Source organism: Cottoperca gobio, unplaced genomic scaffold (assembly GCF_900634415.1).
Source record: "Cottoperca gobio unplaced genomic scaffold, fCotGob3.1 fCotGob3_189arrow_ctg1, whole genome shotgun sequence".
NCBI lineage: Eukaryota > Metazoa > Chordata > Actinopteri > Perciformes > Bovichtidae > Cottoperca > Cottoperca gobio.
In genome coordinates this window covers 442,276-458,706 of record NW_021166832.1, presented here as the reverse complement: position 1 = coordinate 458,706, position 16,431 = coordinate 442,276, and the positions used below count along the sequence as shown (strand labels likewise).

General features: G+C 46.2%; 1 protein-coding gene across 1 annotated transcript in view; it reads right to left on the bottom strand.

Annotated features, from left to right (window-relative positions):
* The window catches only part of LOC115004803 (inactive dipeptidyl peptidase 10), a 40,786-nt gene that overhangs the window by 17,920 nt on the left and 6,435 nt on the right, over positions 1 to 16,431 (bottom strand). The window contains 6 exon segments of the mRNA XM_029426485.1: positions 542 to 594; positions 4,395 to 4,466; positions 5,208 to 5,302; positions 6,369 to 6,408; positions 6,410 to 6,465; positions 11,422 to 11,536. Of these exon segments, the coding sequence (XP_029282345.1) occupies positions 542 to 594; positions 4,395 to 4,466; positions 5,208 to 5,302; positions 6,369 to 6,408; positions 6,410 to 6,465; positions 11,422 to 11,536 (431 nt within the window).

The following is a 16,431-nucleotide window of genomic DNA, read 5'->3' as shown; positions in this document are numbered from 1 at the left end:
TGCAACACACACAGACACTCAGATAAGTCTGCGTCAGAGACGAGCGTCCTGCTTAAAGCCCTCGGAGGTCCATCCATGGCCTGCTACTGTACTGTGAAGACAAAAACAGCACGATGCAGAGAGGGGAAACAAAACAGAGAATGGGTTCATGCACGAGTGCAACCTTTCTTTTTACAGAGCTGCACGTGTGACAGGCATTTCCCTCCAAGACACACTCAGGCAATGATCAATAGACAGGTCCCTCCTGAAAGCCCGTCTCAGAAGCACTGCTCAGGAGCTGCAGGGATCCTCCACAGCCACTTCTCCCACTCATTTAATGCTAAATATGAATCTCAGGCAGTGAAATCTGGAGCACATCACAAACCTCATGTCGGGTTATGGACCCCGGACGGACGAATGAATGAATGCATGTCTGACAGAAACATGAGGCTCTGATTCGATGACACACACTCTGGGGGGAAATCCGCAAAAAAGGTCTGCTTGCATTGGTGACGCTCATGCCCGGTGCAGCCCATGCATTAGCATTCAGTATTCCACCTACCCATTGGCCACATTGTAGATAGCATAGGAGGCTGTGAAGGACTGAGAGAACACCTGAAAGAGGTAGAGGATGTCATGCACACACATATATATTATTATATATGTGTAAAGAAAGTTAAATGCACATGAAACAGAGGCTGTGAAGGACACAGCTGAGACTTTCTGTTAAACAGCAACAGGAAGCCAGAAATCTCTGCAAAGCAACGCATCAGGAGGCTCGTTGATTGTTTTAAAGGGCAGCGATGTTATGCTACTGTAACAACAATGTAATGTTATTATTTCACCAGTAACAAAGCACCTGCATGTGTCAGTTTCAGTATTTACCGCTGCATGCTTTTGGTTTTTCTGTCATTACAGTTCATATCCGTGCACTCAGACCAGCTGTGGCTGGAAACTGTCAGGCATCAGCAGCTCGATGAATAATTCAATTAACACACTGAAGACGAAGGGACCCGAATCAATGAACGTGTGTGTGTGTGTGTGTGTGTGTGTGTGTGTGTGTTAACCACGATTGATCACTGATGAATGATGAATGATTGATGAATTCTCAGTAATATATCGACTGGTTCTCATGCAAAGGTTCTGTTTGCCGGCTGAACTCTGAAGGCCGGACCCTCCTGGAGAAACCGAGTCCTCTACACGACACACTTAGCGGGGAAATTGGATTTTTTTTTCTCTGTGTTGTCGGTCTGTGGTTAGAAAATGCACGGATGAAGTGACGCAGGGGTGAAGCTGCGAGGATGAAAGGAGAGGAAATACATTCGAAGGCCGCGTAAATGAAATTGAAATCTGATTGCGGTGTAAAGTCGGAGCACGAGGGGCAACAGGCTGCACAGAGAATAACTGAGAGCACAGGAGAGATCAACTTCTTACAGAACCCTGAGCCAGGAGGAGGAGGAAATCACAGACATTAAAATAAAAACATTTCAGGATCTAGACGTGTGTGTGTGTGTGTGTGTGTGTGTGTGTGTGTGTGTGTGTGTGTGTGTGTGTGTGTGTGTGTGTGTGGAAGAATGAATGGTGGAAGAAATCAAATGTAAACCCAGGTGAACGTGTTAGTCCCCCATGGCAGAGAATGTAATTTAATTTATTTTAATATCATATCTTCTTGGTATTAAATGCATGGGGGGGGGGGCACCACCTTCCATGAGCTGCTCTATGATTTGTTCAGGAGAGCCAGAGATTGAGATCATGATTCAACATCATGGCGCCGCTGGCCGAGGCTTGTTGTGTGATAAACAGAGAGGCAGAGCGAACTCTGCTGCTGCCAGTTACAGATCATCAATCCCCCAGAACGCCTCCTCACCCCCACTTTACTACCCCTGAGAGTGGGGGGGGTAAAACACAGATGAAACACTTTAGAAGATAACATGACAAAGCACATGTAGAGAGATTACAACACCCTTTACATGAGCAGATACTCTGTGCAGAGAAACCGTTTATATTCTTCACGCCAAGAACCTTTTAGCTGGGAGACGGAGCGTGTGGGGGGGGGGGGGCATATAAAACTGGGACTACAATAAAAGATTTAAAGATTGATGCACAGAAAAGGCCTCAACAGTTAAACTATCATCAACGCTGTGTAAATTAAAACGGGTGAAGTTCTTTCTACAGACGATGAACGTTGGACACGTTGGAGTCATGTGACGTGTTCTTCAGAGCGTTCAGAGCGCCGGCAGCGACCGTCGCCTGCATCCGATGGTAATCTGCATCCGATGGTAATCTGGAGTGAAGAACAAGCATTGTGTTCTAATAATCCCTGTTGACTGGGAGCATCATCCCTCCACGTTGCTCCTGCCTCGCCGGCGTCTCTCCGCAGCTGCGCCGCGTTTGATCGCAGCATCCATCAGCGTTTGCTGCAGAGTGCACACGCGACGCCGCTGGCATCCTATTTGTCCCTAACCTGCTCCCGTCTTGGCAGGTCCCGTTCATGCCTCCGCTCATCAATCACACAAACTATCTCCCCGTCGCTCTTCTTAAACAACATCTCCTCTTCCTCCTCGTGCAATTCAAACAGGCTTCGAGGATTCTCCCCGAATCTGCGTTCTCTGGTTCCTATGTGGCCAAATCCCAGACTCACTTCTGTTTCCCCTCTTATCAAAATCCATTTATTTCCACCCGCAGGCACAAACTCCCCCCCCCCACGAAGCCTGCAGAGCTAATACAGAATCCAGAGGACGCTGCTCATCCTCTCTGCAGCTTCCTCCTGTCATTCCTTCATAACCGTTCCTGATTGATCTGCACTGGGCAGAGTATCTGAGGGCACCCCCCCCCCCACCGGCTCTGTTTTCTCCCCTCTCGTCCTCCGCCTGCCCTCTCGGCTGCTCTCCTGTCGAACAGCAAAGCCGGCGCCTGCAAACTGCTTCAGTCAGCACAAACCCCCCCGAGATCCACAGAGAGAAAGTGAGTGAGAGCGAGGACGACGGAGCGGGAGAGGAAAAGCCCCCGTGCACGGGGAAAAATGGCACCCACTCACACACACATATATATATAAATATACAAAATGACTCCACGTGGCGTGCACACTGCTGAGTGTGAAAACACCCCGCGCATACAAATGAGAGGAAACAAGTCAAGAGAAGAATACAAGAAATAAAATGATTGATCTGAGAGAAACGTACCGCAGCAACAGGCTCACACACACACACACACACACACACACACACACACACACACACACACACACACACACACACACACACACATTGCTGAGAGCAGATCTTTCATCCTCCTTCACAAGAGGCTGCTCGTCTTCCTCTTGTTGCACGATGACGATAAGAGATCTTTGGATCCTTGAAGAGTTGAAGACGCCGAGCGCTTTCAGCTTTTAATAAAGAATGTGGGCTTTCATTTCCTCCTGATTCTGTTTTCCTCCCTCGCTGATTACTTATTTATTAATGGTGTTTACTGTGAGGCGGGGGGGGACGCGAGCTGTGGGGGGGAAATACAAATCTGTTTGTTTCTGCACGAGGCGTATGTGAAGCCACCTGCCATTGATGCTCCTCAGCTTCTCATTAATATTCCCCGTCGAGCTAGCAGAGAGATTTCATTACTGCAGCTCCAACTTCAGCGCCTTGATCCCCCCCCCCCGCTCTCCCCCCCCCGCTCTCCCCCCCCACCGCTTTCACACTGATCACTTGCTCACACGGCTCCAACCCCCTGCAACCGCCATCAGCCACTTTAAATATTCAACTCCCCCATATGTTACCCCAGTCATTTGGCGGGCGGCGTCATGGAGCTAAAGACTGTTGCAGAACCAGCACACACACACACACACACACAGACACACACATACACACACATACACACACACACACACACAGACACACACAGACACACACACAGACACACACACAGACACAGACACACACACACACACACAGACACACACACACACACACACATACACACACAGACACACACACACACACACACACACACACAGACACACACACAGACACAGACACACACAGACACAGACACACAGCACACACACACAGACACAGACACACACACACACAACACACAGACACAGACACACACACAACACAGACACATACACACACACACACACACACACACACACACACACACACACACACACACACACACACACACACACACACACACACACACAGACACATACACACACACACACACACACACACACACAGACACACACACACACACACACAGACACAGACACACACATACACAGACACACACACACACACACACACACACAGACACAGACACACACAGACACACACACACACACACACAGACACAGACACACACACACACACACACACACACACACACTTGACGCTGTTTGGTGTTCAGAGGAAACTCACCGGTCGGATGTTGCAGGCCAAGAGGACAAACGTCTTGTCTGCAGACACCTGGAACTTAGAGGAGCTCAGGTCCTGCAGAGGGAAGAGAAGAAGAAGGTTTAAGGCTGGAGAGACATCTACAATCATCCCAACACAGACTTCCTTTAATGACACTTTAAAGGTTTAAAGGTGAGGAACATCAGGCAGAACAAGCAACACGTGTTCCAGATCACAGTCTTCATGGTCAGGGTCAGGGTCTACAGGAAGCTGGATGTTTTTACTGGCTTGTTTCTTGATATCGTGCGTAATTGTCAAACAGGCGTCGAGTAAAGTATTTGTAATTGTTTTCAGCCTCTCAGATATGAGAAGATGAAAACAGCATTTTCTCACTTTCTTTGCATGAAGAATGACTTTAAGGACTAACCGATTATTAAAATAGGTTTTTATTTATCTGTGATTTATAACGTCAAAGTGACACTACATGGTGCTGATGGTCTCAGCTGTTGGCATGGAGATAAGAAACACGGAGGAGACGTTTTGTCAACCCGACAACACAACTCTTTCAGCTCCTCTGCGATGACCCATATAAGCCTGTCAGCGTCGCGCAGAGAGGCGGTGTTTCAAAGCGATGCCCTTGCTTGGAATATTCTCTTTGAAGGCACATGTTGCTCACAGAGCAGCCAGATTTGGGGGGGGGGGGGGGGGGGGGGGGGAACGAGCTCGCGCCGTCACTCTGCCAAATCTGTTTCTGTCTCAAGTGTGGGATGTGCAGCAGCTTCTCCCTCCTGATCTGTGAGCTCGAGCTGCCCGCCGGTTCATCCAGCTGGAACTCACCAGGGAGCTGTTGTCCACCAGAGTGGAGGTGAGGTTGCTGCTCAGGCCGAACGACAGGACGTGTCCCTCTCGGGTGCACAGAGCCACTTCGTTTTCTGGAGTGGAGACAGTTCAGAGAAGAGAGTCCTGCGTTATTACAGAGACGCTGCCAGGTCAGAGAACCAGTGTCGGTGGAAGGTAACGTTCACATGTGTTGAAGTGAGGTTGGATAAAGCAGTTTACAGAAGCAGACAAGAAGAACAATGAGCTGCTGTGGACGTATTTTAGACACCTAAAGAAATCTAAATCAGTTCAAGTGTACGCTGTATTTAGAGTACGCTCTCTTCACAGACACCAGACTCCATTGACAAAAACAGTGATTTTACTTCACAGAACACAGAGCTGCAATATACCTATACAATATAATGATATATCATTATATTGTATATTGTTGTATTGTATATATAATGATATATCATTATATTGTATAGGTATATTGCCACACATCGAACACACACTACCAGACCGAGGCAGTGGCAACCTGCAGCTCTGTGTTCTGTGAAGTAAAATCACTGCTTTTGTCAATGAAGTCTGGTGTCTGTGAAGAGAGCGTACTCTAAATACAGCGTATAAATACAGTATACCCATGATAATAAAGTAATGATATATATATATATATATATATATATATATATATATATATATATATATATATATATATATATATATATATATATTACATAATATATATATATTATATTACTGCTGTTGTTTCTTTTGGTGTATTAATTTTTAACGTTAATGTAGCTTTTATAATTTTTTATAATTCAAATATAAGGTTCAGAGTCTCTTTGTGAGTTGGGACACTACGCGGTTGTGTTTGGAAGCAGGTAGTGTTCTCATTATTATTGTTTGTTGTACAACAAAATAATAATGAATCAACTGTATCTGTGTCTGTGCTTTAATGTTTCATACCACATGTTGTGAGCGGTAAATATCCACGACAGACTCTAAACTCTTATTTTGAGTGTTATTAATTTGCCAAAAAAGAGACAAAACACACAATAAACAAAGTAAAAGATGAATTTGACTGATGGCATTAAAATACAGCGCACGCTTAAACTGATTCTTTGTTTTTCTTTATGTCCAAACTGTCCGTTTAATGCGGATTAAAGTTCTTACCGTTCAGCCACGCCACACAGGGGTCATGAACTTTGAACTCTTTCGCTCTCCAGATCCTCCATAGTGAGATGTGAGCGGAGCAACAAGTGAGACTCGTCTTCAGAGGCAACGAGACGAGAGATAATTATTCATCACAGAGTACAGTGAATGTCCCTCTTCTCTCCCTCTTCTCCTCTCCCTCTGCTCTCCCTCTTCTCTCCCTCTTCTCTCCCTCTTCTCTCCTCTGCTCTCCCTCTTCTCTCCTCTTCTCTCCCTCTTCTCTCCCTCGCTCTCCCTCTTCTCTCCCTCTTCTCTCCCTCTTCTCTCCTCTCTCCCTCTCCCCTCTTCTCTCCCTCTGCTCTCCCTCTTCTCTCCCTCTTCTCTCCCTCTTCTCTCCCTCTTCTCTCCCTCTTCTCTCCCTCTTCTCTCCCTCTTCTCTCCCTCTTCTCTCCCTCTTCTCTCCCTCCTACTCTCCCTCTTCTCTCCCTCTTCTCTCCCTCTGCTCTCCCTCTTCTCTCCCTCTTCTCTCCCTCTTCTCTCCCTCTTCTCTCCCTCTGCTCCTCCCTCTTCCTCTCTTCTCTCCCTCTTGCTCCTCCTTCTCGTCTCCCTCTGCTCCCTCCCTCTTCTCGCCCTCTGCTCTCACCTCGTTCTCTCCCTCTTCTCTCTCTCTGCTCTCCCTACTTCTCTCCCTCTGCTCTCCATCTTCTCTCCCTCTGCTCTCCCTCATTCTCTCTCTCTTCTCTCCTCTTCTGCTCTTCCCTCTGCTCTCCCATCCCCTCTCTCACCCTCCTCTCTCGTCTGCTCTCCTCCTTCTTCTCTCCCTCTTCTCTCCCTCTGCTCTCTCCTTCTCGTCCTCTTCTCTCCTCTCTGCTCCTCCCTCTTCTCTCCCTCCTTCTCTCCCTCTGCTCTCCCTCTTCTCTCCCTCTGCTCTCCCTCTGCTCTCCCTCTTCTCTCTCCCTCTTGTCTCCCTCTTGTCTCTCTCCCCTCTTCTCTCTCGCTGCCTCTCCCTCTTCTCTCCCCCCTTCTCTCCCCTTCTGACTCTCCCTCTTCTCTCCCTCTGCTCTCCTCTTCTCTCCTCTTCTCTCTCCTCTTCTCTCCCGTCTCTCTTCTCTTCTCTCCCTCTTCTCTCCCTCTTCTCTCTCCCCCTCTCTACTCTTCGCTCCTCTTCTCTCCCTCTGCTCTCCCTCTTCTCTCTCTCTGCTCTCCCTCTGCTCTCCGCTTCTCTCTTCTCTCCCTCTTCTCTCTCCTCTTCTCTCCCTCGGCTCTCCTCGTCTCTCTCCTCTTCTCTCCCTCTTCCTCGTCTCTCTTCTCATCCCTCTTCTCTCCCTCTTCTCGCCCTCGGCTCGCTCTCTCCCTCTTCTCGTCTCTCTTCTCCTCCCCCTCTTCTCTATCTCTCTTCTCTCCCTCTTCTCCTCCTCCTTACTCTCCCTCCTGCTCTCCCTCTTCTCTCCCTCTGTCCTCTCCCTCTTCTCGTCCCTCTGCTCTCCCTCTCTCCCCTCGTCTCCTTCCCTCTGCTCTGCCTCTGGCTCTCCCTCTTCTCTCCTCTGCCTCCACTCTTCTCTTCCCTCTGCTCATTCCCTCTTCTCTCTCTCTCTTCTCTCCCTCTTCCTCTCCCTCTTCTCTCCCCTCTGCCTCGCTCTCTCTCTCCCTCTTCTCTCCCTCCTACTCTCCCTCTTCTCTCCCTCTTCTCTCCCCCTTCTCCTCTGCTCTCCCTCTTCTCTCCCTCTTCTCTCCCTCTTCTCTCCCTCTGCTCTCCCTCTTCCTCCTCTGCTCTCCCTCTTCTCCTGCTCTCCCTCTTCTCTCCCTCTGCTCTCCCTCTTCTCTCCCTCTGCTCTCCCTCTTCTCCTCTTCTCTCCCTCTGCTCTCCCTCTGCTCTCCCTCTTCTCTCCCTCTCTCTCCCTCTTCTCTCCCTCTTCTCTCCCTCCCTCACACTCTTCTCCCTCTCCCTCTTCTCTCTCTCCTTCCTCTTCTCTCTCCTCTCTCCTCTTCTCTTCCCTCTCTCCCTCCCTCTTCTCTCTCCTTCTTTCTCTCCCTCTCTCTCTCCCTTCTTCTCTCTTCTCTCTCCCTCTTCTCTCCCTCCTGCTCTCCCTCTTCTCTCCCTCCTACTCTCCCTCTGCTCTCCCTCTTCTCTCCCTCTTCTCTCCCTCTTCTCCTTTCTCCTTCCCCTGCTCTCCCCTCGCTCTCCCTCTTCTCTCTTCTCTCCCTCTTGCTCTCCCTCTGCTCTCCCCCTCTTCTCTCCCTCTGCTCTCCCTCCTGCTCTCCCTCTTCTCTCTCTCTCTTCTCTCCCTCTTCTCTCCCTCTTCTCTCCCTCTGCTCTCTCTCTTCTCTCCCTCTTCTCTCCCTCCTACTCTCCCCTTCTTCTCACTCCTACCCTACCTCTCCCTCTGCTCTCCCTCTTGTCTCCCTCTTGTCTCCCTCTTCTCTCCCGCTGCTCTCCCCTCTGCTCTCCCTCTCTCCTCTCCCTCTGCTCTCCTCTTCTCATCCCTCTGCTCTCCCTCTTTCTCTCCCTCTCTTCTCTCCCTCTGCTCGCCCTCGTCTCCTCTCTCTTCTCTCTCCTCTTCTCATCCTCTGGGGGGCCCCCCCCCCCCCCCCCCCCCCCCCCTTTTTTTTTTTTGTTTGTTTTTCTCCCTCTTCTCTCGCTCTTCTCTCTCCCTCGCTTCTTTCATCCCTCTTCTCTCCTCTCTCTTCCTCTCCCTCATTCTCTCCTCTGCTCCTGCCTCTCCCCCCTTCTCTCCCCCTTCTCTCCCTCATCTCTCCCCTCTGCTCGCCCTCTTTTTCTCCCTCTTCTCTGTCCCTCCTACTCTCCCCTCTGCTCTCCCTCTTCTCTCCCTCTTCTCCTCCCCTTCTCTCTCTCTCTTCTCTCCCTCTTCTCTCCCTCTGCTCTCCCTCTTCTCTCCCTCTTCCCTCCCTCTGCTCTCCCTCTTCTCTCTCTCTTCTCTCCTCCCGCTTCTCCCCTCTTCTCTCCCTCTGCTCTCTATCTTCTCTCCCTATTCCTCTCCCCCTACTCTCCCTCTTCTCTTCCCTCGTACTCTCCCGCTTTCTCTCCTCCTACTCTCCTCTTCTCCTCCCTCTTCTCTCCCTCTTCTCTCCTCCCTCTGCTCTCCCCCTCTTCTCTTCCCTCCTACTCCCTCTCTCTCCCTCCTACCTCTCCCTCTTCTCTCCCTCCTACTTCTCCCTCTTCTCTCTCTTCTCTCCCTCTTCTCTCCCTCTTCTCTCCCTCCTACTCTCCCTCTTCTCTCCCTCTTCTCTCCCTCTTCTCTCCCTCCTACTCTCCCTCTTCTCTCCCTCCTACTCTCCCTCCTACTCTCCCTCTTCTCTCCCTCTTCTCTCCCTCTTCTCTCCCTCTTCTCTCCCTCTTCTCTCCCTCTTCTCTCCCTCTTCTCTCCCTCTGCTCTCCCTCTTCTCTCCCTCTTCTCTCCCTCTGCTCTCCCTCTGCTCTCCCTCTTCTCTCCCTCTTCTCTCCCTCTGCTCTCCCTCTGCTCTCCCTCTGCTCTCCCTCTGCTCTCCCTCTTCTCTCCCTCTGCTCTCCCTCTGCTCTCCCTCTGCTCTCCCTCTTCTCTCTCTCTCTCTTCTTCATCCCTCCTCTCTCCCGTGCCCCGTCTCTCTGCCCTCAACCTCTCCCTCTTCTCCCCCCTCTTCTCTCCCTCTTCTCTCCTCACCTCTCCCTCTTCTCTCCCTCCTCTCCCTCTTCTCTCCCGCAGCTCTCCCGCCCCCCCCCCCCTTTCGGCTCTCCCTCGTCTCTCCCTCCTGCCTCTCCTCTCTCTCCCTCTGCTCTCCCTCTCTCTCCCTCCTACTCTTCCTCTGCTCTCCCTCTTCTCTCTCTCCCTCCCTCTCGCCCTCTTCTCTCCCCTCTTCTCCTCCCGCCTACCTCTCCCTCGTCTCGTCCCTCTTCTCTCCCTCACCTCCCCTCGCTCGCCCTCCGTACTCTCCCTCATCTCTCCCTCGCCTCCATCCCGCACTCTCCCTCTTCTCCTCCCTCAGCTCTCCCTCGCTCTCCCTCGTCTCTCCCTCACGCTCCCCTCTCGCTCCCTCAGCTCTCCCTCCTACTCTCCCTCTGCTCTCCCTCTTCTCTCCCTCCTACTCTCCCTCTTCTCTCCCTCCTACTCTCCCCTCTTCTCTCCCTCTTCTCTCCCTCTTCTCTCCCTCTTCTCTCCTCCTCCTCCCTCCTCCTCTCCCTCTTCTCTCCCTCTTCTTCTCTCTCCCTCTTCTCTCCCTCCTACTCTCCCTCTTCTCTCCCTCTTCTCTCCCTCTGCTCTCCCTCTTCTCTCCCTCTGCTCTCCCTCTTCTCTCCCTCTGCTCTCCCTCTTCTCTCCCTCTGCTCTCCCTCTGCTCTCCCTCTTCTCTCCCTCTGCTCTCCCTCTGCCTCTCCTCTCTCTCCCTCTGCTCTCCCTCTTCTCTCCCTCTGCTCTCCCTCTTCTCTCCCTCTGCTCTCCCTCTTCTCTCCCCTGCCTCTCCTCGTGCTCTCCCTCTTCTCGCTCTCTTCCTCCCCTCCTCTCCTCCCTCTTTCTCTCCCACTCTCCCTCACCTCTCCTCTTCTCTCCTCTTCTCTCCCTCTTCTCCTCCCTCACCTCTCCTCCCTCTTCTCTCCCTCTTCTCTCCCTCTTCTCTCCCTCTGCTCTCCCTCTTCTCCCCCCCTCTGCCTCTCCCTCCCTCTTCTCTCCCTCTGCTCTCCCTCTTCTCTCCCTCTTCTCTCCCTCTGCTCTCCCTCTTCTCTCCCTCCTACTCTTCCTCTGCTCTCCCTCTTCTCTCCCTCCTACTCTCCCTCTTCTCTCCCTCTTCTCTCCCTCCTACTCTCCCTCTTCTCTCCCTCTTCTCTCCCTCACCTCTCCCTCTGCTCTCCCTCCTACTCTCCCTCAGCTCTCCCTCTTCTCTCCCTCAGCTCTCCCTCTTCTCTCCCTCAGCTCTCCCTCTGCTCTCCCTCCTACTCTCCCTCTTCTCTCCCTCAGCTCTCCCTCTTCTCTCCCTCCTACTCTCCCTCAGCTCTCCCTCTTCTCTCCCTCAGCTCTCCCTCTTCTCTCCCTCAGCTCTCCCTCTGCTCTCCCTCCTACTCTCCCTCTTCTCTCCCTCCTCTCACCGGGCGTGAGGACGATGACGGAGAGGATGACCAAAGACATCACAGCCAGGATCACCACCATCGCGATCCCGATGCCTTTCCAGTTCCTCGGGGGACCTTCTGAACTCCCCAGGTCCTGAGATGAACAGAAAACACACACATAGTGATGAGGAGGAGGAGGAGGAGGAGGAGGAGGGGGAGGGGCAGGGGGAGGAGGAGGAGGAGGAGGAGATAATAAAGTAGCCTGTTTGAATTAAACAGGACTTTACTTTAAGTACTTTAACTACATTTACTACACAATCAGTACTTTACTTTAAGTACTTTAACTACATTTACTACACAATCACTACTTTAAGTACTTTAACTACATTTACTACACAATCAGTACTTTAAGTACTTTAACTACATTTACTACACAATCACTACTTTAAGTACTTTAACTACATTTACTACACAATCAGTACTTTAAGTACTTTAACTACATTTACTACACAATCAGTACTTTACTTTAAGTACTTTAACTACATTTACTACATCAGTACTTTACTTTAAGTACTTTAACTACATTTACTACACAATCAGTACTTTAAGTACTTTAACTACATTTACTACACAATCAGTACTTTACTTTAAGTACTTTAACTACATTTACTACATCAGTACTTTACTTTAAGTACTTTAACTACATTTACTGCACAATCAGTACTTTACTTTAAGTACTTTAACTACATTTACTACACAATCAGTACTTTAAGTACTTTAACTACATTTACTACACAATCACTACTTTAAGTACTTTAACTACATTTACTACACAATCACTACTTTAAGTACTTTAACTACATTTACTGCACAATCAGTACTTTACTTTAAGTACTTTAACTACATTTACTACACAATCAGTACTTTACTTTAAGTACTTTAACTACATTTACTACACAATCAGTACTTTACTTTAAGTACTTTAACTACATTTACTGCACAATCAGTACTTTAACTTTAAGTACTTTAACTACATTTACTACACAATCAGTACTTTAAGTACTTTAACTACATTTACTGTACAATCAGTACTTTTACTTTAAGTACTTTAACTACATTTACTACACAATCAGTACTTTACTTTAAGTACTTTAACTACATTTACTGCACAATCAGTACTTTTACTTTAAGTACTTTAACAACATTTACTGTACAATCAGTACTTTACTTTAAGTACTTTAAGTACATTTACTACACAATCAGTACTTTACTTTAAGTACTTTAACTACATTTACTGCACAATCAGTACTTTTACTTTAAGTACTTTTACTACATTTACTACACAATCAGTACTTTACTTTAAGTACTTTAAGTACATTTACTACACAATCAGTACTTTACTTTAAGTACTTTAACTACATTTACTACACAATCACTACTTTAAGTACTTTAACTACATTTACTGCACAATCACTACTTTAAGTACTTTAACTACATTTACTGCACAATCAGTACTTTTACTTTAAGTACTTTAACTACATTTACTACACAATCACTACTTTAAGTACTTTAACTACATTTACTACACAATCACTACTTTAAGTACTTTAACTACATTTACTGCACAATCAGTACTTTTACTTTAAGTACTTTAACTACATTTACTGCACAATCAGTACTTTTACTTGAAGTACTTTAACAACATTTACTGTACAATCAGTACTTTTACTTTAAGTACTTTAACTACATTTACTACACAATCAGTACTTTTACTTTAAGTACTTTAACTACATTTACTGTACAATCAGTACTTTTACTTTAAGTACTTTAACTACATTTACTACACAATCAGTACTTTTACTTTAAGTACTTTAACTACATTTACTACACAATCAGTACTTTAAGTACTTTAACTACATTTACTGCACAATCAGTACTTTACTTTAAGTTCTTTAACTACATTTACTACACAATCAGTACTTTACTTTAAGTTCTTTAACTACATTTACTACACAATCAGTACTTTAAGTACTTTAACTACATTTACTACACAATCAGTACTTTAAGTACTTTAACTACATTTACTACACAATATGTACTTTTACTTTAAGTACTTTAACTACATTTACTACACAATAAGTACTTTACTTTAAGTACTTTAACTACAGTTACTACACAATCAGTACTTTTACTTTAAGTACTTTAACTACATTTACTACACAATCAGTACTTTACTTTAAGTACTTTAACTACATTTACTACACAATCAGTACTTTTACTTTAAGTACTTTAACTACATTTACTGTACAATCAGTACTTTTACTTTAAGTACTTTAACTACATTTACTGTACAATCAGTACTTTTACTTTAAGTACTTTAACTACATTTACTACACAATCAGTACTTTTACTTTAAGTACTTTAACTACATTTACTGTACAATCAGTACTTTTACTTTAAGTACTTTAACTACATTTACTACACAATCAGTACTTTTACTTTAAGTACTTTAACTACATTTACTGTACAATCAGTACTTTACTTTAAGTACTTTAACTACATTTACTGTACAATCAGTACTTTTACTTTAAGTACTTTAACTACATTTACTACACAATCAGTACTTTACTTTAAGTACTTTAACTACATTTACTGTACAATCAGTACTTTTACTTTAAGTACTTTAACTACATTTACTACACAATCAGTACTTTTACTTTAAGTACTTTAACTACATTTACTGTACAATCAGTACTTTTACTTTAAGTACTTTAACTACATTTACTACACAATCAGTACTTTACTTTAAGTACTTTAACTACATTTACTACACAATCAGTACTTTTACTTTAAGTACTGTAACTACATTTACTACACAAGCAGTACTTTTACTTTAAGTACTTTAACTACATTTACTGCACAATCAGTACTTTACTTTAAGTACTTTTACTACATTTACTGTACAATCAGTACTTTTACTTTAAGTACTTTAACTACATTCACTACATAATCAGTACTTTAAGTACTTTAACTACATTTACTGTACAATCAGTACTTTTACTTTAAGTACTTTAACTACATTTACTGTACAATCAGTACTTTTACTTTAACTACATTTACTGTACAATCAGTACTTTTACTTTAAGTACTTTAAGTACATTTACTGCACAATCAGTACTTTACTTTAAGTACTTTAAGTACATTTACTACACCATCAGTACTTTACTTTAAGTACATTTGTGATATTAGTACTTTTACTGCAGTAAAGTATCTGAATGCAGAAAGCTGCTCCTTCATTGCTCTGCTGTCGTGGATCAGGATTCATCCATCAGCTGAAGCTGTGAACGAGGCCGTAGAGATGAGCAGAAGATGGGACTGAATAAATTCTAGACAAAGCTTCAGGAGAGCCAAACGTTTCCGTCCTCGTGTACGAGATGAGGGAACTGACGGAGCGAGCCGGCCGCGGCAGCCAATCAGTTACAATTAAACACAAATCGCACGCCGTCGCGCGCTGCTTCACAGGGAGCGGCTGGCACTGCCGGAGCGCGAGAGTTCAATCACAGCGCAGCTATAACATCTAACTTCCATTATGGCTGCTCACCACTTTGGCTAAAGCCTGGATAATACTCGTCATCGTGTCCCCACGAGCCAAAAGTGGCATCACCACGTATATTGGTATGTTCACACATTCTCCTCTGGATCACTTCCATACTGTGTGAACGAAGGGATGGAAAAAACATTTGCTACCATTTGCAAAGAACATTGTGCGTGGGCATGTTCACACGGGGGAAGATGCAAATGTGGCTTTGGTCCTTTCACTCACGCAGCATGGAAGTGAACCGGACGCTACGATATTATCACGATACTTAAGTCAAGTTATTTTCTCATAAATGTAACACTTTTCTCGTATATTTAGGACTTTAATCTTAACCTCCCTTGGCTCCATAATTATTATTATAATATTAATTTCACATATACATGTCCTAAAGTGCGAATGCCCCACGGTGCTTCACACGAGCGTACACGAGGTCTCGTCTGTCCAAGACATCAGGAAGAGCGCCGCACTTTGAAACCAATTTCTCCAAAGACTTACTTTGATCATCAGAATATCCAAACTTTGTTGGCTTCATTCAGCACTGAGCAACTTCCATAAGAATACACGGGGCTCCGGCTCGAAGGCTGTTTCCAGTTCTCTTTAAACCTCCGTGCACCTGTCCCAATCACCTTCCTGCAGGCCTGTCGGGGAGCCGCAACGGAAGCAGGTCATCTTGGCTCTCACTGGCCAACAGATTGCTGCTCCTCCACGCTCCCTGGGTGAGCCTGCTGTCCACGAGTCTGTTCTATAGACACTTTCTCTCCACAAACATACACTTCTTCACCTCCTTTAACCGTCTGATCTAAAGTGGCTGGTTCATTAAAGTGCTGAAAACTGAGAATGCACTTAAATAACTGGAGTCAAAATGTCTTGAAAACCCATTTCAGAAAAGTGAAGCATGGAGAATTCTGCAGGAACTGTAAAGTAAAGGTCAATGCACCAGAAGCAGAGAGGTTTCTTAATGCCTCAGTGTTGAGATAAAACTCAATACACTTTTAAAAAATCACTTTAAAAAGGTTCGATGTGTCGTTCCGAACCACCTGCGCCAGAGAAATAGGGAGCACTGAGTCCAAACGAACGATTTTAGTTGTAGTTGTAGTTTGGTATATTTATTGCAAACTGCTGAAACTCAGTCTGATGATCTTCTCGTTGATCATCTGTGTTTACTACACCGATGTTAACAGTTTGTTTATTGGACTAAATCCAAAGTGGCTGTAATATCTCCAGTCAGCAGCTGTTCTTCTTCTTCTTCTCTCTGTACTGAGCAGACTGCAGCTACACTGACTCACTATCACCTCTAGAGAAACACGTGGTATTACAGCCTGGACGCAGCGCAGCTAGCTGTTAGCATGCTATCGTCAGGAGATATCTCTGCAACACACAGACGTGTTTAACGTCAACACTGTGACCTCTTCACTCTCTGCTGATGTTAGTTCATGCTTTAAGTTTAAATT